This window comes from Alosa alosa, chromosome 24, assembly GCF_017589495.1.
Source record: "Alosa alosa isolate M-15738 ecotype Scorff River chromosome 24, AALO_Geno_1.1, whole genome shotgun sequence".
Taxonomy (NCBI): Eukaryota; Metazoa; Chordata; class Actinopteri; order Clupeiformes; family Clupeidae; genus Alosa; species Alosa alosa.
In genome coordinates, this window is record NC_063212.1 from 1,735,311 (window position 1) to 1,763,038 (window position 27,728).

Consider the following 27,728-nt stretch of genomic DNA (forward strand, 5'->3'; position numbering starts at 1 on the left):
CGTGTTTGGATAGCCTCAGCCACAAATCATAGCATTTCCTTAAAATACATTTTGAACTGCCAGTTCCACTTTTCTATTTTTGAAGAAAAAGCAGGACGCGCACAACATAAACTTGCAATCAAGTAGAAGTGCAGTCAGCATTTGATAAAACACCGGCTTCCTTACGGGACAGAACTACTCGTTAAAGTGAAATCACTCAAGCGCAATGTAAGCAGTGTAAGCAGTAGGACTAAGGGCTGAAAGGTGACTGTGCTGCTGAAATGCTAGCTCTAAACACAGCCCGTGTGGCATTCCTGTGTCTGTGGAAAAACTCCTCTTGGCCACTTCGGAAATCCTGGAGCATTCCCGAAAGGGAAAAAAACAGGACCGAATGGCATGTGCCAGTTTCCTTATTTGACTGAAGGGGACTGATTGTTTAGTTTGCACTTCTAAAGTGTTCTGTTTTTTCACTTACTCTCACTTTTTTCACTCACTAAATATTTTGTCTTGGACTGAAGGCAGTAATGTATGTAGTTGCACCATTTAATATGAAATTGTATATGATGAAGAGCATGCATGTATACATAAAGTACAGTATGTCATGATCATCATATAGTATATTGTATGCATACAGTATAATGATATATTATAGATATTGTATACATATTGTATGCTTTTCTCCATGTCCGTTTCCTGTGTAATTCTGTGTGTGTGTGTGTGTCTCTAGTCCAGTCACAAACAGCACTGGGGAGGAGAATGGGCAAAGGCCCACGGCTAAACTCCCAGGCCCCGCGCTGAGGCCCAGCTCACAGGACAGGGCCACCCAGACTGAGATCACTCTCCAGAGCTTGGGGCCAGGGTCGGAGCGGGTCCCCCTGGCTCTCACCAGGGCAGTGCAGAGCCTCTCCCTGGAGGATGCTCTCCCCGAGGGGTTGTCGGTCGTGCAGGAGTCCCTGACCAAGGGACTGGAGGAGCTGAGGGTGCTAGAGGAGGAAGAGGGGGAGGACGAGGAGGACGAGCACCGAGAGGAAGGGGCCGGGGGTCGGACGAAGGACCCCAGCTGGACACCCGGGGTGGAGGAGGCCATCCAGCCCACCAGGCTCGTCCGGCGCGTCGGGGCCGAGGTGCAGAACCACAACGGCACGTCTGAGGACCAGGCCGGCTCCGCGCCCCACACCCCATCTCGGGCTCTCCGGCGCCCCCCAAGGACCAGTGCCCCAGCCCCCTGCCCCCCATCATGGAGGAGGAGAAGAAGCCCCTGTGCGTCCCCCCACCCCGTCTCCCTCCCTCCCTCCCTCCCTCCATCTTGCTCTGGGCTGCCAACTTCCTGTCCTAACTCCGTGGTCGCCTGGCCCTGAGGGCTAAAGAGGGGCTTGCATTCCTTAGCGACTCAATCAGGACTTCTGATCGTGTAGATGCAAAACCCAGCATAGTTGAGATTGCTAGGCTGCTCAGCATTGTTGTGGATTCAGCTGATTTCTCAACAGCAACTGCTGTAGGTGTGTGGACTTTGCAGAGGCTTTGCTCAGGTGTTACTCTCAGTGTAGTTTATTTGATCTTAGTATTGTGGGAAATACACATTCACTGACTGTCAAGAAAATATCAGATAAAGAATAGAATTACTGCAAGCGGATGTAGAAAGCCAAGTTATTTCCCTCCTGTAATGTACAGTCATTATTTTGTGTGCGTGCGTCATGCGTGCGTGGTCGTGTGTGTGTGTGTGTGTGTGTGTGTGTGTGTGCATGTGTGTGTGCGTGTGTGTGTGTGTGTGTGTGTGTGTGTGTGTGTGTGTGTGTGTGTGTGTGTGTGTGTGTGTGTGCAGGGCAGGTAGAGGCGGTAGACTGGGCCTCAGTTGTATGATGAGGCCCACCATGACCAAAAATGGTGATCCACAGGACAACAGTTTGAGCAGTGTTTCTGAGCAGTGGTGTTCACACTTTCCCGTTACCCGTCTTGGGTAACATGATTGCATCTGAAGATCTTAATCATCAGTGAGCAACTTTTGATGAGCATCCAGTCAAAACTCTAGAAAAGAAGTCATGTGATTGCCAGGCAACGATACTCAAACTGTTACCCCATGTGTCAATGGCATAAGAGCCGTGTAAGAGACGCCACTTGGTCCGCCATGATGACACCCCAGGCTAAGGGAGCACTCACGAAGTGACAGTGGGTATTGTGTTTCAACAACAGACAGGTTGCTGCTGTGCGTGCGTGGTGCCACACATTGACCAAGCGCTCAGGTCACATGTGTGTTTGGCTTTCAACTCAGAGTTGCATTGTTAAACAGCTTGGAATGCACCCTGAGGTTCATTTGGGTGGTGTTGTTATTCATCAGAATCAGAATTGTGAAATGAGAATCTTTGGTGACCTGACAAATGAAACACAGAAAAGGAAGAAGCAGATCAGTTTACTGTGTGTAAATACCACTGTGGTATGTAAAGAAGCTCTCAGATTTAGCATTGCGGTTGATAGACATCTGCGTATTACATAGCAGCTTTGAAATGGAGCCTATTTTGAACTGGGTTTTGCACAGTCGCAGGCAGCGTTACCACAATCATTTCTATAAATCGCTGCACTAACCTGCCAATTAAATCGCATCCCTTTCTTATCTTAACCAATCAAGTTGAATGCTCTAAGCCAAGGCTTTTTGGCAAGACAGATTTACTGGATGATTCTCTTTCCTGCATGTGAACTAACCCATAATCATAATTATTCTCTCATTTATTGAGCTTTGTTTAAAAACTTGACAAACACTGGTGCTCAGCCTGATCTCTGACTCAACAAGTGTGTGTGTGTGTGTGTGTGTGTGTGTGTGTGTTTGTGTGTGTGAGTGAGAGAGAGAGGGGGGGTGGGGGTGTGTGAGAATGAGAAAGAACCAGATAGGTAGTGGGTGTGAGAGAGAGTTTCCAAATGAGCTTGGTGACATTCGTTTCTCTGTTAGCCCTTAGCTGAGTGTTTACTGAGGTGGAGGGGGGAGGTATCAGCTGGTTTCACTTCCCACATCAGCGGAATTTGTGTCACCACAAGCATCATCACCCGTCACATGACCAGCTCCTCTTCCTGTGCGTCCTTTCTCTAGTGGGAAGAGCTGAGAGGAGCGTAGAGGGCCAGGGAAAAAGCCTCGGCCTCCGGAAGCAACTTCCTCACGAGTAGACACACACACACACACACACACACACACACACACACACACACACACACACACACACACACACACACATACACACACACAACACACACACACACACACACACACACACACACACACACACACACACATACAGAGCCAAACACTAAGATAAGGCCCACTACAATGAGTCACCAGTGCTGGTTCCTAACTCTTGCTGCACAGTGCATGGCTTTGCAAGGGTGATCGGTGCATGTGAGATATTCTGCAGCATGCTTACTCTAACAGTCATGGGTTTGCATGGGTTTGTCTGCGTGACGCGTCTTCACTGTCCCTCTCTGACCTTCCATTTGACCCTCTGTGGCCTTCAGGGTCCGGCGGAACAGCGAGCGGCTGATGAAGGAGACCCCGGAGCGAACGAAACAGAAGCTGGCCAAGAAGGCGGCGTCCTCGGCCAACCTGCTCACACGCTCCCCCAGTCTGGAAAGGTGAGTGGACGGAGACTTCAGCAAGAATGCTACCATGGTATTGTGTCACTGTGTGCGGTCAGTCCCAGACCTAAATAGTTTCCCACTGATCGGTATTCTGGGAAGTGTAGGCGTTTCTGCTGCTCAGGTTTAAAATTATGAGGTTTTCTCTGTGCCTGAGGAAACATTCTGCTGTTGTTCTGGGTAGTTCGTAATGGAATATTTTATAATGTTGGTCCTGTACTGTTTGTTTATTTTTTTGTTCTTTATTTACGTTTTATTACTTTTATGTAATTTCCTTGTGTAATAATCTTTGGTCATTGTCTACATGTTTGTTTACCATTTATTTTGTGTTTGTTCCTTTTACAGCCGAGCGAAAGAGCTCATTTCCAGCCCAGGTAATCATTCTTTGTTCCCCAACTCCATTGGAATATTTTCAGTTGTTTCATCCATGTTTATATGAATGTTGCAATTCCCATAAACAGTACCAAAAGCATTACAAAGCGCTGTGTTTTCTATCTCGGTTATTTAATTACATTCCCATTGCAAATCTTTATGAGATTAAGTCAAAGCTTAAGAATTAGCTATGTAGTTATTTTGAGCCTTGATAGTCATTTGTGGAGGCCTGTTTTTCTCACTACTCTGTTCCAGGTGAGTTGATATTTCTGTACTCCATACCAAACTCTCACTAACTCTGACACACACACACACACACACACACACACACACACACACACACACACACACACACACACACACACACACACACACACACACACACACACACACACATGTCACATATCAAGTCCAGATCCCATTCATTTGGGCTGAGTGATAACTGGACCTATCAGATTGAATTAGAGTGAGAAGAATGGAGGTAAGCAACCATAGGAATGTCCACTGTCTCTAAATCTGGCTCTGGGTGGGTCATGATTTAGACTTTCCTGGCCTCATCTCTCTGGATATCACACTGAGAGCAGCTTTGGTCAGTCTCGGTCCCTTGGCAGCGCCCACTTTCCAGCGACACTTCATTTTGAAGCGCTCCAAGAGCTTGGTGGTGACAAAACATGTTTGTGAATGCAGTCAATTATGTAGACCAGTTACTGGTCTGATTTGAAGCAGTAACTCTAGGACATGTCTACATTATTCCGTATTGGTTTGGATATGCAACACTTTTGTTACTATGACGGCTCTCATCTGCACTGTTCTGCCATTTTTAAGCCCCTTAAAATGCAACAGTTTGAAAATGTTCCCATTTTCCTTTGAAACCTCCGGTGTTGCGTTTTAATATACACAGCAAAATCTGCGAACAATTACTTAAATACACACATTTTCCTCCTGTTTCCTTCCCTGATTGGTCAGTCACCAATTCTTCTCTGAAGAACTCTCTAGGACCAGAAGAAAGCATTGAGAAATCCACTGTGTAATGACGACCAATGCTACAAACATGGATGACAAATCACAAGCTTTGTTTACCTTGCTGTCCTTGCTCCAAGTTGTTGTTCAGTTGAATTCTACATTGTACAATGTTACAGCTGCCTAAATGTGCAGGAGGAAAGCTATTATTTGAACCATCTGCAAAACTACAATAATAATACCTAATGGCGTGAGGGCCATGTCATTTGTATAAGTGCATGTGATTTGCTCAAATGGGTCATGTGATACAGTAGAAGTTTTCGGGGTATCATGGATGCAGATTGGTTATGAAACCGAGCTGAAAGCACTCATATAGATGTGAATCATTTAATTAAGATTCCAAACTCCATGTTGTGGATGTAGCCCTAGAGAGAGCAGACACAGATGGAAGTCTTTACTGTCATTGAATTGTGGATATCTTGCTTTGAATAAAAGGGTCTGGTGTAACGTAAAGATCACAGTTGGTTACATCTTGATTTTCCTGATGGTATTTGTTTGAATAGATAGTGGCTCATGATTTGCATTTGAACTTTAGATCATCAGGATTGCAGGTTGAGGGCCTCTCATGCCAGTACACGTCTGAGAGAATTGAACTTCTCCTTGTATCCAGAGTGGGCAGATAATTGAAGACCTTATCTTAAGATCCAAGCAAATTCTGCAGGATTATGAGCCATTCTTGTGCAATTGGCCCGTAAGCATGTTCTGCTTTTCTCAACCCCTACAATGAATAGACCTAAGAGGCAGAATAAGCATGAAATCAGTTTTGATCCAGTCGTGATTGATGGTAATTGTCTCTTATTTGGATTATTTACTGCTGGGGAATGGCATCCATGCCTCTAGCATTTAGGGCTATGGTGCCAAACATTTTTCTAGGATTGTGGAGTGGAAGCTTTTCATGGTAATAAGGAAAAGGTCAGGAGTAATGACTCAGTGTCTCAGGTTTTATGTTTTACTGACTCAATGTCATGTGTACTTATAGCACATCGTAAAATAGAGCTCAACACGATCTGATGGCCATGATGACCAATCTTAGGCCAAAAGAAAATGAAATTGGCACTTCAAAAACCTCTTAAAAAAGCGAAAACGGCCAGTGAGTAAAAGTGTCTACGTAAATAAATCTCTAGCTCTGATGTCAGGTCACTGGAAGGCCCTTTTCTCTGAGGACTTCCAGAACTCAGTGATGAGATGATCCTATCCCATTTCAGCGTCTGATATTGGTCATTGCATATGGGTCACACACACATGCTGCTTTCCTTAGCTGTCTATCTCTCTTTTCCTCTGTCTTTTCACCTTTTCGTCTCCCATCTCCTGTCTTAATCTTCTCCACATCTATCTTAGATTTAAATCCAATGTTGATTTAGTAGCTTGACTATTTAGAAACAGTGTTTCCAAAGCACAATGAACAATAATAACTCTCTCTCTGTCTCTGTCTCTGTCTATGTCTATGTCTATGTCTATGTCTGTCTGTCTGTCTGTCTGTCCCCCTTTCCTGTCTGTGCCTCTGTGTCTCACCTCCACTGACCCTCCTGTAGGTTCTCTGTCACTTCATTTTTCTCCCTGTCTCCCCTCTGCCCTTTCTCCTCTCCTCCCCACCTCTCTCTGTCAGTTGCTTTCCCCCCACTGGCATCAGACACAGGAGGCCTGTTAGGGCTGCCTCTCCCTCTCCCCCTCCCTCATACACTCTCTCTCACTCACTCTCTCTCATACACTCTATCTTTCACTCTCTCTCTCTCATACACTCCCTCTCCCCTCCCTCTCTCAATCTCTCTCTCTCATACACTCTCCTCTCTCTCTCTCACTCCTCTCTCTCCCTCTCCTCCCTCTCTCTCTCTCTCTCTCTCTCATCACTCATGGAAATTCACCCAGTGCGGTCACCCGCACTGCCCTTCCACTCCACGTCCCTCAGACGGATGATGGATGACCGTTTCTCCGAAGCCAACAGCCAAATCCGATTTTCTGCCTTTTTTCTTTCTTTCTCTTCTCCCTCCTCATCTTTTCTTTTTCACTTGCCCACCAGCTCGTCAAACCCTGTGTTGGGTTAAGCGCCTGTTTGTTTGTTGTGTGGGTTTGTTTTCTGTAGCAGTTAGGTCATCAGAGAGAGAGGGAGGGAGAGAGGAGAGAGAGAGAGAGAGAGAGAGAGAGAGAGAGAGAGAGAGGCTAATTTCCCTGTGTCCCGCCAAGGCTGGGAAAAGTAAACATGCTTATGTTTCAATGGCCCAGCGGTGAGGCTGGTGCATAAATAACGCGTAACGCACACCGGCGCGGCATGAGGCGGGGCCATGTCAGAGGGAGGCTTCTCCACAGGTGTGCACACATCACAAATAGCACTTAATGACTCTGGAACAAGTCCTTGGCCCAGAACAGGCATGGAGTGGTGGCTCTCCAACCACATTGGAGCCTATGTGTGAGTCTGTGTGTGTGTGTGTGTGTGTGTGCGTGCTTGCGTGCGTGCGTGTGTGTGTATACATGAAGCACATGCAAACAGCACGTGACAGGAGACAGGACCCAGTATTGGGGAAACCCCGTCATTTAGAAGCCTCTGTGCTGTGCTAAAGGAAATGGACTACTCTTTTGTGGACTACTCCATAACATGTGTCTGGAACAGTTGGATTGCATTATGCTACAGTACTGGCATACATTAAAAACACTTTAAGCACTATATAAACACCGTCAGAGATTTTGATCCCAATTCAGTTACTAACTCTATGATAAGTAACTGATCAGATCAATGAAGTCAGCTGAAGTCAGATCAATGACAGTGCTAGCATACAAAAAGGCGCCATCAAAGTGTGGATATAAAGGAGGTAGGCCCAGTAGGCCCAGCCTTCAGGGCCAAATCCAAGTGTTGTTAGTATGAGCTGTGCAAACACCAATTACAAAGCTATCTCTGACGCAGCGTACAATCCAAGGAGTGTTTCATAGGAGAGTGCCAATTGATTCACATAGTCCCAGTGGAGCTGAGATCAGCAGCAGATAGAGCCAGAGTGAGAGTGCTGTAAGGGTCTGGTCAGTGAAGTCCAGAGAGGAGGGAGGAGGGTGGGAAAGAGAGGTGGACTCAGAGGCAGAGTTTTGGGAATCGCGTATCTTGCTTACTAAAAGCACTTTATTGACAAATGAGCAGCCTTTTTCTGTCCGCTGAGGAAAAGGACATGTAAATGTTTATTGCATCTGTTTTGTCTCATCTGGTCTGCTGAAGAGTCCTTATAAGGCCATCTAGGAGCCGTAGGTCTTGCACCAGCAGGCCCAGAGACAGTGGTTTTTGACCACCACGCCATGTCCTTGCTGAACACTCACACCTGAACACCTAGCATTAGCCCATCAAGCCCACCTCCCCTCTAGCCCATGTTATTGTTTTACCGCTGAACAGAAAATCTCATCTAATATATACTAGAAGTTAAAGTGAGTTGAATTGCTGCCTGTGTGTGTGTGTGTGTGTGTGTGTGTGTGTGTGTGTGTGCGTGTGTGTGTGTATGAGTGTGTGTGTGTGTGTGTGTGTGTGTGTGTGTGACCACTGTGTTTTGTTTGGTGTCAGTTCTGCTAGTTGGCTCAAGTGCTTGTATTTGTGTTCCTTCTGTGTGGGTATCCTCTGACATATATCTCTCACATCATTAGTCTTGATTGCAGTCACAGTCGGCCCTGCCAGAGCACCGGGGTGTTGTGGCCATAGGAGAAGATTCCAGAAGGATTTACTGTCTGTCTCACGCACGGGAACAGTGCAGTACGGAATCTTTCGATGGAGACTCGCTGAAAGCGATCCCTTCTGGCAGAAGCCAGGGGTTTCCTCTCTCATGGTGATGAATGTGTTTTCTTCCCGTCAAAATAGACTTTTAGAAATGCAGTAATTATACACGCCAAAAAAAAAAAAAAAAAAGTTGACATACGTCGACATAACGGAGGCCTCAAAATGTGCTCGCCTGTCGCTGCCTGTTTCGTTAGTCTTCTGGCCCCTGCGTTTACGGCCCATTCCTTTCCACTCGGTGCACGGATAAACGTCCCTCGCAGCCCCCGTAAAAATGTCCCCGTGCCCAGAGGTGAAAGGTCATCCTCTGTCCTCATCCTTCATCCGCCTGTCTGTCTCTCAGCTGGAATAGCGGACTGTTTGGGGATACGGGTGGTTGGGAGAACATGTTCCGTCGCAGCTTTCTCCTCGTGGGCTCATAGAATTGCGCCTTAACAGTTCCCTTAGGAATTAGCTGAGTCATAGCACAGCGTTTATGTGTATGTTAGCCTGCTTAGGTTTGTGTGTGTGTGTGTGTGTGTGATTTTCAGATGTATGCGTGTGAGGGAAAGACTGTGTGTGTTTTCCTACAGGTGTATAGGTGTGTGTGTGTGTGTTTGTGTGTGTGTGTGTGTTTGTGTGTGTGTGTGTGAATGTGTGTCTGCAGGTGTTGGAAAAGGAGTTTGTGACAGCAGTGTGTGTGTGTGTGTGTGTGTGTGTGTGTATAATTTAGGGCCCTATGTTTATCCCTCTCCCTTTCCCTTCCAGGGTCCCAGGGGTCCAGTCGGGGCCGAACCACACAAGGTAAGTCCCATTACACGCTGACTCATCTGCCTTGCGGCCATCCTCTTGTGCCTATCTCATTACAAAAGATTCTTTTAGCAGACCCATGGCTTTTAATCTTTCTTTCTCTCTCTTTCTCCTTCTCTCTCTCTCTCTCTCTCTCTCTCTCCCTCTCTCTCCTTCTCTCTCTCTCTCTTTCTCTCTCTCTGATTAAGTATGATTCTGGGCTTGTCTCTCCATAGGCCAGTCCATTAAGATGTTCATCCGGGGGCGCCCCATTACCATGTACATCCCTTCCAACATCCAGAACTACGAAGAGCTGAAGATGGACCTGCCAGCTGAGAAACTGGAGCTGGACTGGGTGTATCCTTTCACATCTTTGTCTCGTAGCCCAACCACAACAGCATGTTTAGCCTGCACCATAATTATGTCTTTATTTGCATGAATCAGATAAGGAAGTACAACACATCATTACTAAGTCATGGGGATAAGAAGACAAGGCAGAATGAGGCAAAATTGGGACAGATTGTAGATTGGTTGAAAAATAGATTAGGCACAGTCATCAGTAAGACCGCATGGTAGCAGTCTGCCAAAGGACAGCATGACCCTTCCAGAAGTAACCTCACAGTCTACTTTTCTTCCCCTTGAATGACATGTTAGCTTTCATGCTAGCCTGATCATGCTAATCCAGACTGATGGTTCACCTTGGGAAAAACTGCAGCTTCAGTGACTTCTAGAGAAGGCACTTAATGTCTCCATTAATCAATTAGTCCTGAAAGTCAGACAGGTTTTTTTTACATCTTTCCCTGGAATGTTTGACCTTGACTTTGTGCACCCGTAGCTATGGTTACCGGGGTCGAGACTGCCGGGCAAACCTGTATCTGCTGCCGTCTGGAGAGGCAGTTTACTTCATTGCCTGTGTGGTGGTGCTCTATCACCTCAGTGACCGCACCCAGAGGCACTACCGCAAGCATACCGACTGCGTACGCTGGTGAGAACCAACTCACGTACATTTATAGATATGAACATTAGTTTTATAATCTATTCATATCATAGATGTAGACCAGTTATAGATAGGCTATAAATCACTTACATCATAAGGCATCCACAAGCACACTGACTACATGTGCTGATAGCTATTGCAAGCTTGCAATCCAAGTGACTGGGAATTTATTATATATACATATTTATTATAGATATACATTTGTTATATAAAAAAGTAAGATAAAAATAAATATGCATAGGTATAGATCAAACTCTGGGAATTGATTGTATTATGTATATGTATATGTAGCCGTATTAATGAACAAAACAGATTAGTTTCAGCAGAGACACTGCAGCAAGCACATTGGCTGTGTGCCTCCTGTCCGGGTGGTGATCCAAGTGACTGGGAATCGTTTTAAAATGTCATGTTGAACTCCAGAGATCTCTTTGAGAAAACGTCTAAGTGACTGAAAATCCTAGTTTTATAGTCTTTTCCGCACCGCTGTAGCCTGGCCAACATAGCATTCATGGACTTAATTAAGTTGGATTCTGTTCTGGCCTGTGAATGAAAGACTCGGCTGAAGAAATGCCTGCACTGTGTCCCTATTGTCCTCCTTCCCCACTATCCTGATGTGTGTCAGGCCAGTGTAGTAGCTCAGATGTGGTTTGAGAAGGAGACTGGCTGCTCTGAGATCAGTCCACTCCACCCTCTGATGCATTTCATTCTGACATTGGCATACATTCACTTGGCAGTGGCTGTAACTCAAACTGACATGAAAACTGAAACTGAAATTTTTCTCTCTCATGATAATTTCCCAAAAGAAATTATTCTTTTGAAATTGAATCGAAACATATGAATAAAAAATAAATAATTGTTACGAAACATTGGCCTGGGGGTTTAATATTTTAGAATAAGGACTCTGGGGCCATTCCATAGCTGTGAGTCACACAGAGACACACTGGGGATTTTTCAGCGTTTTGGTCCGATTTCAAAATGGCCGACCTCCCTTGCTGCACTCGACATAGTGGTTGTGTATTCTTGGCGAGCTCCAGTCACTCCATCATAGTTGTTTTTCTAGTCGTTTTCTCCCTCCTGTCAAAACAGCAAGGAAATGAACCACATGTGAATGGGGCCAGTTTTGAGACTTTTCAGTTGGTCAGAGTGCTGTTACTACTACAATACACACATCACAATGCTGACACACTCTCACACACTCATCTATGAAACACACACATTACTATACACATTATGCAATCACCTCAACAGTGAGCAGGCACCCTGCTGCAACGAGCACAGCACTAATACAATACACACAACAGAATAGACACACAACACACATCACACAGTCACCTAAATAAGGCATCAGTAGATTTCTCTGTTTCTGATGTGTGTGATGCTTGCTCCACAGCCTTGCTGTTCACCCAGACAAGGTTCGTGTGGCCTCGGGGCAAACTGCAGGAGTAGATAAGGATGGCAAGGTGAGTGTCAAACAACGCATACACCTCAAACAACGGCAACACCATAGAGAAGCCAGCACTAGTGCAGCAGGTGACTGAATGAGGATTTTACTGTCAGTCATAGAATGTTCTTCTGTTAGAGACTAGTAAATGAAAAGCACACATTAATAGTGTACAGCACCACACACAACAACAACATATTTCTTAAGTGTATTTTTGGGCCATTTTGCCTTCAATCGGATAGGACGATAGTGACGGGAACAAGTGGTAGCGAGAGGTGGGGTGGGGTTGGGAATTGACCGCGGGTTGGAGTTGACCCCGGGTCCCTGTGGTCTCTCGGAACCAAAACTGGTACAAACCCTGCTGCTTTGTGCCACGGCTCCCCCACACACAGCGATTTGACGGTATCATTTCAGCGCCTGGGGCAATTCAGTCTATCTCTAGAGTATGACTGCTGCACACATACGACGACTGATGTCACACAATTAACTTAAGTGGTTGGTCTGCGAAATAGCCATTGAGCTTCACCGCAGGGTAATCGTCGTCCGCTTCACTGACTAGCCCCCAAATCCATTCAGCAGTGTGCTTCAGTCCAGTCCACTGAGGAGGACTTCCAAGTGCAGCTTCCTCTTTCTCAGAACCACCAAAACGATGTGCTACCCTGCCACGGTAACTGGGGATTTGGCTGTAGTCAGGGTGGAGGGGGCTGGGAGAGGGCTGGGGGTGGAGTAATTGTTGCCAGGCGGGCGTGTTGATCAAAGGAGGGGCCTGCGGATAGGGGAAAGTTTCCACGCCGCGCCACTTCCTCCTCCGCGTAGCCTGTGAGCTGTGAAATACCACCCATACGGCACCAGACCGGTGGGCCGTAGAACAGGGACCAAGAACAACACACACAACACATGTGCACATCACACACACACACACACACACACACACACACACACACACACACACACACACACACACACACACACACACACACACACACACACACACAGCTGTCGTAAAATAAAACTTTAAAGAAAAGAAACAGCTGATTTTCTTCACTCACATAGCTTTGCAGCAAGCATAACCATTGTCAAATGTAGAGGCTCTACAGTTTATAAACATCTTATAAAGTTAAATTGATTAATTGCACACGCTCACTCACTTATTCACTGTCTCACTCACTCTCTCATGTGAGTTGGTGCTGAAAGATGATCTGTGTCATCCTCCTAGTCAGCCAAGTTGGCTCAGCTAACGGTGTTGTCACGGCACATAGACATCGGCTCAAGTCTCTCTTTCCCATTTTGTGCGTCACGAACATGACACATGCCGGACAGATGTTTGCCCAAAACATGGCCAGACAGCGATGGCAGCCTTACCTGTGGCTGCGTAGGTGAACTCGACTGGCACGGCCGGGAGCGTGTGTTGGCAAGGGCACAGGTTCCCATCCAAGAGAACAAGGCTACACATGTAGGAGTGCTATTCACAACAGAAACATGGAAAGAGTTGAAAGAGATCCGATCTGATTAAAGCGATGATTGATTTGAAATGATCATGAGGTTTTTCCACGAGATGTGTCAACATGAAGGTGTTGGGCCAAAGTAGCTTTTGATAGAGTTTCAGAGAGGGCATGCTTTAGAGAGATGGTGAGTTGATTACGCAGATACACTGACACCTACACATTCTTAACACACACAGAGAGAGAGAGAGAGAGAGAGACAGAGAAAGAGAAAGAGAGTCATTCACATATTAGGAAGTTTGGTCTAATAACTGCCCATATTCCTGTGTATGTACAAAACCACAAAAGCACAAGCTCTAGTATGTGGATCCACACCATCATGATCACTTGCATGGTCACCTCTGCCATGTGCATGCAAGTCACAAACACACAAACTCACCTTCAGTGTCGAGGCCCAGACTTGGAAGTGGCATTCTTGATTGGCACACAAGGAAGTGGCATAGAGCAAGTGAAACCACTTGTGGTGTTTCAGCTTCTCCTTTTAATAAGGTTGAGAAGAATAAGTGGAAGAAAGACATTCAACAAGAATGGGCAAAAAAATCCCCTGTTAAATGTCAGTCTCAGAATAGTAATGATTCTAAGTTAGCTGTGTGTTATTGCAGATAAACAATAGAAAGTGAAGGAAGGACTTCTACAATTACATGTGTATATGTGAATCTGGTTTTGCATGCATTGCTTTTGCTTATGTATGTGTGTAGAGCTGTGTGTGTGTGTGTCTAAAGTATTTTTAATTTGGATGGAAGAGTGAGATGTTTTGGGTTGTGAGGATTTGGGTGTGTTAATTTGTATTTGATCTTTAATTCCAAATGTATGTGTGTGTGTGTGTGCGTGCGTGCGTGCGTGCGTGCGTGTGTGTGCGTGTGTGCGTGCATGCGTGTGTATGTGTGTGTGCGTGCGTGCGTGTGTGTGTGTGTGTATGTGTGTGTTTATACACGTGTGGTCTCTCAGGCGCTGCAGCCGTTTGTGCACATCTGGGACTCGGTGACGCTGGCCACTCTGCAGACCATCGGCCCCGGCACCTTTGAGAGAGGAGTGGGCTCTGTGGCCTTCTCCCAGTCCGTGAGTGCCTCCACCTGAAACCATCCACCACTGCTCTCCTCCACTCCTCCTCTTCTCTCTGTTCCACCCTTCTTTTTCTTCTCCCCCACTCCCCCTCTCCTCTCCTCTTACTGCTCTCTGTTCTCCGTCCATCCACCCCTTCTCTTCTCCATCTCTACTCTCCTTTCCTCCTCTTCTTTCATCTCACCCATCCTCTCATCATCCTCTCTTCTCTGTATCTCTCTCCGTTCCTCTTTCTGGATTATTAGACCATCTGCTCTAGACCACACAAAACCCAGGAATACCCATCCCATCCTCTCTCTCTCTCTCTCTCTCTCTCTCTCTCTCTCTCTCTCTCTCTCTCTCCCCCCCTCTCTCTCTCTCCCTCTCTCTCTCTCTCTCTCCCTTCCCATGGAACTCTGATTTCATAATAAATGATTGTGCTGAACCCATGTGTGTGTGGTGAGTGAGTGATGCTGTAGTCATGTGGTCAGCATGCTGAGAGACACTGCAGTGTGAGAGAAGAGTGGACTCTGCTGCCCCCTCTGCCTCCTCCCACCTGTCGCCTTCGCTCAGCGTCGCTCTGCTTCAGCGCCATCTGCTTTCCCAAATCCTCTCTTCCCTGCTTATCCCCCCTCTCTCTCTCTCTCTCTTCTCTTCTCTCCTCTCCTCCGCCTCCTCTCCTTTCTTCTGCTCCTCTTTTGCTCAGCAACTATCTGTTTCTGAACCATCTACTTTCCTAATGGCTCATTCCTCTCCATCTTCCTTCCTTTTTCTCTCCTCTCCTCTCTTCTCCTCCCCCCATCCTTTCACTGAGGGTTTCTGCATCTCTTCACCATCTGTTTTCCTAAATCCACTCTTCCCAGTTCATTCCTCATTCTCTCTGTCACTCCCCCATCCCTCTTCTCTCTCTCAGTTTCTCCTTCGCACACTCCCACTCCATCTCTTCCTCTCACTCTCTCATTCTCTCTCTCACTCTATCACTCACTTACTCATTCACTCACTCTCTCACTCACTCGCTCACCACCCTGTCACTCTCCCTCTCCCTTCTATTTTCTAGTTTCTTTTCATGCCTTCACTCTTCCTCCCACTCCCCCTCCCTTTCTCCCTTTCTCCCTCTCTTCCACTCATCCACATCATTCTTGTTAGTTGTCTTTTATTTTACTGCCTGCTGTCTTTCACTTTCTCTTCCCCACCATGTTTGTCTTACGCCAGTCATGTGTTATCCGTTACTTGCTGTGTTCTTTCCTTTCTTTATCACACTCATTCACTCACTTCACTCCATCCCTCTGCCCCCCTCCTCTTCCTCCTCCTCCTCTCTCTCCTCCAGTTTTTCCCCTCTCTCCCTCTCTCTCACTCCCTCTCTCTCTCCACTTTCACGTCTGTGCTACCGTCACTCACCAGTCTCCTTGTGTAATAGGCCATCTGTTTTCCTCTCTGTCCACTCCCTCCCTCCCTCCCGTCCACTGCTTTCTCTGGCCTTCGTCTCAGTGTCACCTTATCCCCAACACTCCTCCCTAAATAACCTGTACTGACCGGGGGGTTCTGCCTACTGAAGCCACCTAAACTCAATGCCTTGGGTCTTGGGTCATCTCACCTTTAAATGCAGGAACTTGAATTATTCATAGGCTGTGTCTCCATCTCTGTATACCTGACTCACTCTCTCTCTCTCTCTCTCTCCTCTCTCTCTCTCTCTCTCTCTCCCTCTCTCTCTGTCTTCCTGTGTCAGGATTCCGGAGCGTTCCTGTGTGTGGTCGATGAGTCTAATGAGCACATGCTGTCTGTGTGGGACTGGGCCAAAGGGACCAAGCACACTGAAGTGAAGGTACGTATCCACACACACACACACACACAGACACACACACACACACACGGCATGTAAACATATGCATATACTCATCCACACATGAACACAGATGCACAGAAAGACACACACATGCACACTTACAAACGTGTAATGTATGCTGGACCACAAGTGAACACAGGAATGTGAGTGTCTAACACAGGAATGCATATGGAAGTCAAAATAGACACTCATAGACGCACAGTAAAGGATCCACAGACACTCACATGAACAGATGCAGTGCTGATGGAATCAGTCAACACACACCACCACAATATTGAATCATAAAAAGCCATAATTGTAAGGTTTTGCTCATGAGTGCAGGAATGCCGTGTGTCACATGCAGCTTTGCATCATGTGAGCTATCACACAATGGCTCCTCAGGCCATGCCCTCTCTATTACACCTCATTTAGCCTTTTACAAGTCGCATCCGCAGCCAGACAAGCCATAGCCTGCACCTTACACACACACACACACACACACACACACACGCACACACACACACACACACACACACACACACACACACACACACACACACACACACACACACAAACGCATACAAACACACTGCGTGGGTGGACTGGCGGACTACACCATTAAATGAGGATCTGAGTTGAATCCTAAAAATAGCAGCCTAAAAATATCAGGTTTGGACAACAAAAATCTGCAGTGTCGACATCTGGGCCCGGTGCGGCGGAGGTCCGGCAAGTAGTTGTGTGTGTGTGTGTGTGGGGGGGGGGCTGGGGCTGCTTTCTGAATGTTCCTGCAGCAGAAGCAGAAGCAAGCCACGTCACACACCCCACACACACACACACACACACACACATACCCACACTGCTCCGTCACGGGCCTTTGTCCCAAATTTCTCAACTTCGCTGCAAGCAATTTCAGCAAGGAGTTGCCGAGGCAACGGCGTAAATATTTCCAAACTGTGCGTCGGGGTTGTGAAATGTGTGTGTGTGTGTGTGTGTGTGTGTGTGTGTGTGTGTGTGTGTGTGTGTGTGTGTGTGCATACGCTCTTGTGCGTGGGTGGGAATATGAGGACCGGGGCCGCTGGTGTTGATGTGCGCCTGCACATGCAAATGTCTTTTCCCCCCTCTTTCATTTTCTCTCTCTCTGTTCCTCTGTTCATTCCTGGCGATCTGGCGGTGGGTCACTCACACTATGTCCTTCCCCTTGAGGGGTCAGCAGTGCCCGCTGTTTCATGTCCTCTCTCCGAGGCTGGAGAATGAATGTGCTATATGCTTGGGCGTTCCAGAGTCTCTGTCCTCTCTGTCCAAGCAGTGGAGACTGGAATATGACTATGCTATATGGTTAGGGCGTTCCAGCGCTGCTGTACTGTACAGTTATTAGTGGTCAGCAGGAATGCTGGCCGTTTGACTGCCTTGAACCGAACATTCATCCAGAAAAAATGCTCTCAGTGCCTCAATGCATTCATTTAGCCATTCTTCTTCTCTATAGAAATTAGGTATATCCCTCTTGCCTATACCAGTTTTTCTCAGTCGCTTTGGTGCTTTTCTCACATCACTATTAACATTTGCACAGCAGGTAGTGCATTTCTCAAAACAATTAGTGCAAACTGCAAAACCTAATGGATAACCTGCAAAAGCACATCACTTTCTCAAAATGGATAGTCCATTCCTCAAAAGCAAGTATTTATGTCAATGAAACTGCCAGTGTCATCAAAATGAGAAGTCTTGACACCATCATTTATGAACAAGATAGTCAAATGGCTTTGTCATGTTTTTATTATAACAGTTTATGCTCTTAGTGTTTTCCCATGCAAAAAAGGTCAGAACTCGGTGACACTACCTGAAAATGCTCAAGACAGCACTATACAGTACTTGTACAGCCATTTGAAAACTACAGTAAAGTTACAAATTGCTGTAGTTAGGGGAGTAAGTGAGTACAAGACACTGAATATGTACGTTTCACAGTTTTACTGTATATGCTCTTTGCAATTCTACAGCATTGTGACAGAATTTGATAACTAATTCACCAGTTCACCAATTTTGTATGTAATGACTCAAGCAATGAAATGAAGACTATTAGTTTCATTGGGAACGACTACTCAGCATCCATAAGTATAGTTCATTTTGACTGACATGACAAAGCAACTGATACATGTTCAAAAGCATTTGCAATTTGTTCAGAGGAAGGAGAAATTGCTACTATGATGTGCACAAATGACTAAATGTTATGGAGGTTGAACTAATAGTTATGAGAATTTTCATTCTGATCTGAGAAAAGCACCAACGTGACTGAGAAAAACTGTATTTATTTTGCTTTACAGTGTCTCTATAGAGCAGGGCTTCTTTTTGTGCAGTTGAAGAACCCTTTACATGTACCAAGAACCCAAGAACCTCCTCACTCACTTGTTAGGGGCAGCCGTGGCCTACTGGTTAGCGCTCGGACTTGTAACCAGAGGGTTGCTGGTTCAAACCCCGACCAGTAGGCATGGCTGAAGTGCCCTTGAGCAAGGTTGTTGCAGGCAGCTCACTGCACTGGGATAAGTGTGTGCTTCACCTCACTGTGTGTTCACTGTGTGCTGTGTGTGTTTCCCTAATTCATGGATTGGGATAAATGCAGATACCAATTTCCCTCATGGGTCTCAAAAGAGTATAATATATATATATTATATATATATTATACTATACTTATACTGAAGGTGCTTTGATGAAACAAGTGCAGAATGTATCTGGTGAATAATAGGTAGGTAGGTAGGTAGGTAGGTAGACAGACAGACAGAGAGACAGACAGAGAGACAGAGAGACAGACAGACAGACAGACAGACAGACAGAGAGACAGACAGACAGACAGACAGACAGACAGACAGACAGATAGATACTTTATGTGCAGAGACAGGTACTGTGGTACTGCACATACTGTAAACTGACCTCTGTGTGTGCTGTGTCTGTGTGTGTGTGTGTGTGTGTGTGTGTGTCTGTGTCTGTGTCTGCTGTCTGTCTGTCTGTCTGCTCTTTTTGATATACCAGAGCACCAACGAGGCTGTGCTGGCTGTGGAGTTCAACCCCAGCGACAGCAGCAACATCATCACCTCGGGCAAGTCGCACGTCCACTTCTGGACACTGGCCGGCGGAGCGCTCACCAAGAAGCAGGGCATCTTTGGAGTGAGTCACCACTGCTAATGCTGGCAGGCATTCACATGGATGTGTTGTTTATTTACATAAACAGTGCATAAATAAAGAAGTGTCTAGGTGTCTTTAAGTGTATTTAGTAAGTAAGTAAGTAAATTTAATTTATAAAGCACATTTAAACACAGCATAAACTGACCAAAGTGCTGTACAGCGGATAACTAAAGATAAAGACTAAGATAAATAATACAGAAAAACACATTGGACCAATAGTAATAATTTAATGTAAAGGTAATTGCAATTGCTGATCCATCATCCCCACATACATACATACATGCATAACAATACACACATACATAGCACACACACACACACACACACACACACACACACACACACACACACGTTTTCCTTGTTCTGCAGCGACTCATATCTCCAAGTATACAGTGTTATCCCAACATGGGTGAGTGTGTAGTCTGGCTTGCTCGTGTGCTCTCACTGGCCTGCTCTTGTGTAGATGTGTTTGGCCAGTGCTCTGTTTTGTCTGTCTATCAGGCATATGCTGCTGCTAATTAGCCCTGGAGTTGGGCCTGGCTCGTCAAGCTTAATATACTTCTGGAGGCTAGTGTTCCGGTACATATTATAGGACATTTTGAATGAGGATTTACAGGAAAACCTCTCCAGAGAGGCTTGAGATGATGTGTTATACAGTGCCTTTAATGCACCGTGTAATATGCAATGGAAACACGCATTATGTAATAATATCCAGTATCATCTGAAATAACATGAAATATAATATATCATATGATTCAAAACATTAGTATCCAAGGTCTTGACTGGCTGGATTTGAATGTAATAGGATCAGTGCAGTCCTTACAATGTGTGTGTGTGTGTGTGTGTGTGTGTGTGTGTGTGTAATTGTGTTTGGCTCTCTTCCAGAAATACAAGAAGCCCAAGTTCATCCTGTGCTTCGTGTTCAGCCTAACGGGAGACGTGCTGACGGGGGACTCCGAGGGCAACATCCTCACTTGGGGCAAATCACGCGCAGACACAAAGACGCTGGGCAAAGGAGCCAAAGGCAAGTCTGTGTGTGTGTGTGTGTGTGTGTGTGTGGTTAGTGTGTGTGGTTTGTGAGCCTTGCAGAATTTTTGCAGAGCACAAACTGATGAGCTCCCCCATTGTTGTGGGGAAAGTCTTGTCCGTTTTCGTAACTCAATGTTTAGCACACACTGCAAAGGCATCATCTGAAATGAAGATGGTGGAATGATGATCAATCAATCTCTCTGTTTCTCTTGTCTCTCTCTCTCTCTCCTCCTCTTCTTTGTGTGTGCCATGGAGCAGAGACCTTCCAGATCATGCGTCAGATGCGTGCTCATGAGGGCAGTGTGTTTACACTCTGCGTCCTGCAGGGCGGCGCTCTTCTGAGTGGCGGAGGAAAAGACCGCAAGATTATTCGCTGGAGTGCTGACCTAGCCCCTGAGAGGGAATGTGAGGTATGTGTATGTATGTGTGCGTCTTTCTCCCTGTGTGTATGCGTGTGTGTGTGTGTGTGTGTGTGTCTTTCTCCCTGTGTGTGTGTGTGTGTGTGTGTGTGTGTGTGTGTGTGTGTGTGTGTGTGTGTGTGTGTTTGTGTGTGTAAGAAACTGTATGGCTGTCTATCTTGCTGGGCTGTCAACTTAGGTTGACCTGTGATGGGCCCCTTCAAAGCAATGTTTGCCAAACGATACTCAAATTGTGTCTGTATTTGCTCATCCCCTATCTCCCCTGCAGATTCCAGAGCAGTTCGGGGCCGTGCGTACCATCGCTGACGTGGATGGAGAGGAGCTTCTGGTGGGAACGACCCGCAACGCCATCCTCAGAGGCACCTTCTCCGACGGCTTTGTGGCCGTAGTACAGGTAAGTCATCCCCAAGATATCACTGACGACACCAAGCCTGGTCATCAGGCTGATAGGCCTGATATTTAAATGTATGTAACGTCTTCCATGGTCATCTCATCTCAAGATGAGAGGTACAGATAGTTGGCTTTGAAGATGTGAAGGCTTATGGTAGAAATGACTGAAGATATCAGAAACCCTTCATTTGACTGGCAGCATCGCAGGTATATTTATGCAAGGTCTTTAGTGATCGGTTCATATGACATGTTGACATGGGCAGATAAGATGTAAAGCATGTGTATAGCATGACACAAGCCATACATATACAGTATATAGTATTTATATACAGTATATATATATATATATATATATATATATATATATATATATATATATATATATATATATATTGATCAAGGGATACAGATCCCTTGCATTGAAGCATTAGCATGACATCATCGCATAATATGATATTTACATGGAGCCATTTGCCAGCTTGCCTTATCCCTGATGAAAGCAATGATATTTTGTCACTCGCTCTGAGACTCTCATAGAGGCTTTGTTTGTTTTTGTTTGTTTCTCTTCGACAAGGGTAAATGAAAGTCACTATTTAAAGCAGGTTAAAGAGGAAGGTCTTATCAGGCTGCAGTCTCATGTTTGAAGAGGTAGTTGCAACTTGTTTATGCCTGGCCTTATCATCTGGTGATCGCTGTCAGAGACCTTAGTCACCCGCATGTAGATAAAGAAGCATGTCTTTTCTTCTGCATCATGTCTTAAATCTGATATGAGTCAGAGGTGATCCATCCAATACCAAGACGACATAGTAATCAGAGCATCAGGACCGTTGACTTAAAACACATTCCATTCGCCAACACGTTTGCACCTGTCTTGTTAGTTGTGCGACATCCAGCGTTAAGTTTCACCCTGATTTCTCCCCTTGGATGGACGCCAGGCGCAGAGTAACCTGGGCACGCTGGGCAGAGACACATTCAGCAGGCCCGGGAACATGAGCAAGTTTGTCTGTGGTCAGGCCCACTGAGTCACTACTCACACCCCTGAGGTTCAGTTGGCTAGGTGTTTGGCTGTGTGGAAACGGGTTGGTGTGTAGTGGTTAGTGTAGTGTAGTGGTTAAGGAGCTGGGTGCATGCAGTAGCCTGAAAAAGTTGTGGGTTCAATTTCCGGCTTCCACCGTTGTCCCCATGAGCAAGGCACTTAACTCCAAGTTGCTGCAGGGACTCCGGCACATATACTGTAACTGAATGTGGGTTAGAGACCTATTCTCAGACCCTATCCACTTCCCTTTCACAAGAGTCCTTCAGTGTATGTGAAGTGACACTTGTAGGCTGTGCAGGACACTAATCAAGGGAGGGAGAGCCTGACTAAGCACCTTTGGTAACTAGTCTAGGTAAACTGCAGGACGCATTAACTTCTCTACGCTAAAACTATGAAAGTGCCGTCACCATGGCTACTGATGAACACATAGCTTGTAGGACGCCACATGCTGTTCATGTTTGCATGTCAGGCACTATGTCTGAATTGCGGCATGAGTCAGAGGCATAGATAATTATTTATAATGCCATCAAAACATTCCAATAACGTCAGGCACAGAAATGTTCCTTGCTTCAAGCCCTGCAGAAGTCATTTTTCATTTTTTATTTATGGAGTCTACAGGTCATATCTAGATGTGAAGTGGGAATAGGGTCAGTCATAAACAGTCATAAACAAAGAGTGCTAAACATGAGCCTTTTCTGGCCATAATCCAGCTGGGAAGTGAGAGTTTTGTGGTGCTTGAAGTTTCCAAAGTGGACAGAAGGTCAGTAGGTCACTGTGAATATGAAGTAGAAAGAGGCCCTGGCATAAACCTGAGGCATAACAAAGAGGATGTTGCACATGAGACTTGAGTTTTCAGAATACAGTGTGAAGTGGGATGCCTGAATTTCCCAGCGCTTCAGTTGGCTAGAGGTCAGAAGGTCACATCTGAATATGACATAAACATGAACTGTCATAAACAACCATGAGGTCAGACAGGCTGTAGCAGTTTAGGGGTCAGTGTTTGCGTAGCTGTAACTGACCGATCGACTGACTGACTAATGGGGCATTTGGTTGGCAGGGCCACGTGGATGAGATGTGGGGTCTGGCCACACACCCCTCCCAGAATGTCTTCCTGACCTGCGGGAACGACCGGCAGCTGTGCCTGTGGAACGCCGAGGAGCACAGTCTGGACTGGTCCACCACTCTGGAGGTATGTCACACACACACACACACACACACACACACACACACACACACACACACACTCCCAAATGTAGTCACACACACACACACACACACACACACACACACACACACACACACACACACTGAGACACACACACAAATATAGACACAGACACACACACACACACACACACACACACACACACACACACACACACACACACACACACACTACAGTCTCACTTTGAATTCACACCGAGCTACAGTCGATTACAAAATAACTTCTTAGACACCTGTTGAACTGCCATTCCAAGCAATCAACGAACTGCAATAGTAGGTCCCAGGCACTCAAATATATAAGAGGAGAAGGAATTCTTTAAAAAGCCTTTATTGAATCTGGCTTAGGTCATTTAAAATATTGAGCCAACATGTTTCGACCGAACATGGTCTTTTTAAGGCTTTTTAAAGAATTCATTCTCCTCTTATATATTTGAGTGCCTGGGACCTACTATTGCTTTATTGGATTTTCCCTACCCCAAGAGCACCGCTTGAGGACTTGATAACTTCACCTGAGCGCCTGGTTGAACCTCTTGCATGTCAATCAATGAACTGCAATGTACACAAATCAGTGTTTTACATCTCTTTGTAATACAGAGGGTTAACATAAATGAGAAAAAACCCAGGATAACCCAGGATTTCTCCATGTCGCTGGTCATTGAGGAATCTAATTCTTGTTAATCCAGTGCTCAGTGTGAATCTTGCTGTTTATGTTTTTCAGGAGTCGGGACTGTGTGCAGACTTCTGTCCCAGCGGGACGGTGGTGTCTGTTGGTCTCAACACAGGCAGGTGAGTCTTAACCCAACCCACCAATTCATCAGCACCAACCATCACCATGTCCTCCTCTGCCATCACTGGTTGTGTGTATCACCTTTGTTCCAACCATGCCATAAACCAGACAGCTGATTCTAATTGGCACAACTCTTCAACCAGGTAGATCAGCTAATTTATGAAATCACCTGTGTTAAGTGCACAGATAAAAACAATACATGGTAGGACGTTTACTTTCTGAAGCCGAGTGTTCCATCTCTGCGTACCAGTGAGCATGGCTCTCAGGTGTCTGAGTGGTCAGGTCTGTGAGCATGGCTCTCATATGTGTAAGTGGTCAGGTCAGTGGAGACCCAGGTTCAAGGTCAGTTGAAGGCCCGGCTTTCTCCTTTCGCTACACTTTCCTGTGATGAGCTCAGTAGGTGGGTTTACATGGACAGTTTTTTTGTCATTCCGATTAAACTATTCCGATTGAAAAATGTGTGCCTTCTGTTTACATGGGGTACGTTCTATTTCAATCATGTGCTTTCAGTCATGTGCTCTCTTCTTTGGTCGAAATAGCCATTGTTTAACTTTTACTTGAGAAGATACAGCAGGCAATCCAATTGACTGTATACATGGCTGTTCAATCGGAATAAGAACGGAGTACACCACCTCTTAAAATTCTATTCGCATCGGCAGTTTTTATTCCGATTGGGACATTTTTCTGATTCTAATCTGAATAAAAGTGTCTATGTAAACCCACCTAATGTGGCACCAAGTATTGCCATATTTATTTATTTAATATTATATGGTACACATTTCTTCTGAAGTTCACAATGTGGCACACAAGCTTGTTTTTCTCATGTCACAGTGTAAATGGGAAGGTAAGTATAAGTACATTTTAGCATTTGTCAGTATAATTTTGTCACACCCAAGGTTACCAAGATGGCTGCAGACTGGATTGTGGTAGAAATAAATTGCAGTGTATTGCAGAGTCGAATCACAATACTTGCTTTATCGTAAAACGTAAAAGAATAATGTATTGTGACTCAAATATCATGATAGTATTGTATAGTCACCTCTGTGGCAGTTCTCACCTCTATTAGCCAGTCTGTACATCTCTTCTGTAGTCTGTCTACCACTCCTGATGTATAGTCTGTCTACCACTCCTGATGTATAGTCTGTCTACCACTCCTGATGTATAGTCTGTATTTACCACTCTTGATGTATAGTCTGTCTACCACTCATGATGTATAGTCTGTATTTACCACTCTTGATGTATAGTCTGTCTTAAACACTCTTGTCTCCTGTAACCCTGAATGGATGTGTATTGTGAGGTGTGTTAGGAACTGTCATCAGAGATTAGGATCTGCCTGAGTCACTTGTGCAAAACAAATACAGGGTTAGGGGCAGGGGCGCAGGAGATATTTTGAAAGTGAGGGGGACCAAATTGTGAACACAAACCATAGTGAGATCAGATTTCCCGATATCGGATCGCCACCTCTGGCCCACTTTCGACCATCATATTTTAAACTTGCCAGAATATTAAGATGATACCATTGATTGTTTTCAAAATATTTTTTGATTAAAATGGTCAAAACTGTGAGATGAGCTGTTGTGAGATGATCTGTCCTCAGACCAGCTTCTTGCTATGTGCAATTCTACTTTTATTTAATTTTTTTAGATTTATTTTACACTACTTGGGCCAATGGTAGAATACTCTAAAAGCAACATGATGTACTACATGATCAAATAGCCTAGTTAGGCCTACAGTACCTAAATTGTCTGGTATAAACCAAATCAACTCTCCACTATGTGTCTGCAGTTAATATTTATGCAATGTTAGAACATGTTGGCTTAACAAGTTACCAGTCCAGAACACACAGAAAATTGCAACAGAAAGTTGCCTTTATAATCAACTACTATTTGTTCCAACAGCATTTAAACAAAGCATTTATAAAATTGAAAAAAATATATATTACATAAGAAGTAAAATAAAATACTGTTACTGTAGTAACTGTACCACATTATCCCAAGCTTCAAAGAGCTCCCCATGTCTGTGACAGCCAGACGTGGACAATCGCTAAATTCTCAGCTTGTTTATACCCCACACTGAACAGCGTAAGAAAGGCCCATCACTCTGGGGTGTGGTAGCCTACTCTCTGGGATGTATGCACCAAGGTAACTGAAGAATCCAATTTGTGTCTTGAAATTATGTTTGAAATAAATGTCTTAGAACAAAAACTTTGGATAGGCCTATATACTTCTATTTTATAGTTAGGCTAGTGAAAACGAGTTGATCAGTAGGCTAGTTGAGTTTGTTATCAATAAACATAACAGCTAATGTCATGTTGAGCAGGAGATAGGCTTCCATAAATCCTCAAATTATGCCCGGGATTGATTCTATTTATAGCCGGACAAATAAAGGCAGGTTCCCATATTTGCCTATACCATACCAACAATTGCCATCAGTCCACCAGCACTAGAAGACATTGCTTCGATTTAAGTCAATGAAATAACACCTCTTCTTAATATTTTATTATATTCTTGGTTGGATTAATAAAGTCGTTTTCCTAGCATGGGTCTCCAACACACGTTCAAGCTCATTGTCTTGCCGCCCCTTTCGAGCTAATTGCCAGAGGCTGAAGCCTACTACATTTAACGCAATTGTTGCGTGACTCAAGGCATAATTAAACAATAACTCAATTTAGGCTACTTGGCTACGCAAAAAGGTTTCTATTACAGCACAACCCCTATTCAATGAATGGCTGCCTTGTCTCGCAATAAATAGCGGTGGAAATCCCGACACTTTTTCAACTGCATGAAACATCAGTGAACCATCAAATATCTCCCAGAGTTCAGTGCCCATCAGTCCCAACATTTAGCAATCTAATCAAACAGTCCAAAAGTAAATTAGATCCCAAACCAAACCGAAAATGTTATGCTTTTGATGGCCTACCAGTATGCCGCTCCAAACGAAAAGCATCTCTAATGATGGTTGTTAGTAGACAAACTGGCTTCAGATATCCAACAGAGTAAATATAAGATTGTGCACTCTTACAGTACTGTAGATGGCTGTGGTTAGTGATGTGATGCTGTTAATGGAGAGTTTTACATAGTTAGCGCAAACTCTATAGGTTATTATTTATTTAGCGTATATAAGGCTTTTTTTCCTTATCAAAAGTGAGGGGGACGACGGCCGTCTCTTCAGCACTGCGTGGGACATATCCCCCACGTCCCCCGTGCCTCCTGCACCCCTGGTTAGGGGTGTGAGCATGCTATAATACAGGGTTAGGGTGTGAGCATGCTCTATGCTGTGGATTGCAAATACAGGGTTAGAGTGTAAACATGCTCTATGCTGTGGATTGCATCAGGAGTTGTGAAGTATCTGGAATTAACTTGATTATCTTTCT

At 45.2% G+C, this 27,728-nt stretch overlaps 1 protein-coding gene across 1 annotated transcript in view; it reads left to right on the plus strand.

Annotated features, from left to right (window-relative positions):
* Positions 1-1,128: 1,128 nt before the first annotated feature.
* eml3 (EMAP like 3) overlaps positions 1,129-27,728 on the plus strand; it is a 33,094-nt gene continuing 6,494 nt past the window's right edge. The window contains exons 1-15 of the mRNA XM_048235888.1: positions 1,129-1,239; positions 3,478-3,594; positions 3,943-3,971; positions 9,476-9,511; positions 9,733-9,853; positions 10,332-10,481; positions 11,884-11,953; positions 14,385-14,495; positions 16,204-16,299; positions 19,318-19,452; positions 20,356-20,494; positions 20,758-20,909; positions 21,187-21,312; positions 23,402-23,533; positions 24,287-24,354. Of these exons, the coding sequence (XP_048091845.1) occupies positions 1,217-1,239; positions 3,478-3,594; positions 3,943-3,971; positions 9,476-9,511; positions 9,733-9,853; positions 10,332-10,481; positions 11,884-11,953; positions 14,385-14,495; positions 16,204-16,299; positions 19,318-19,452; positions 20,356-20,494; positions 20,758-20,909; positions 21,187-21,312; positions 23,402-23,533; positions 24,287-24,354 (1,505 nt within the window). The 5' untranslated portion in view covers positions 1,129-1,216. The remainder of the gene's footprint in view (positions 1,240-3,477; positions 3,595-3,942; positions 3,972-9,475; positions 9,512-9,732; positions 9,854-10,331; positions 10,482-11,883; positions 11,954-14,384; positions 14,496-16,203; positions 16,300-19,317; positions 19,453-20,355; positions 20,495-20,757; positions 20,910-21,186; positions 21,313-23,401; positions 23,534-24,286; positions 24,355-27,728) is intronic.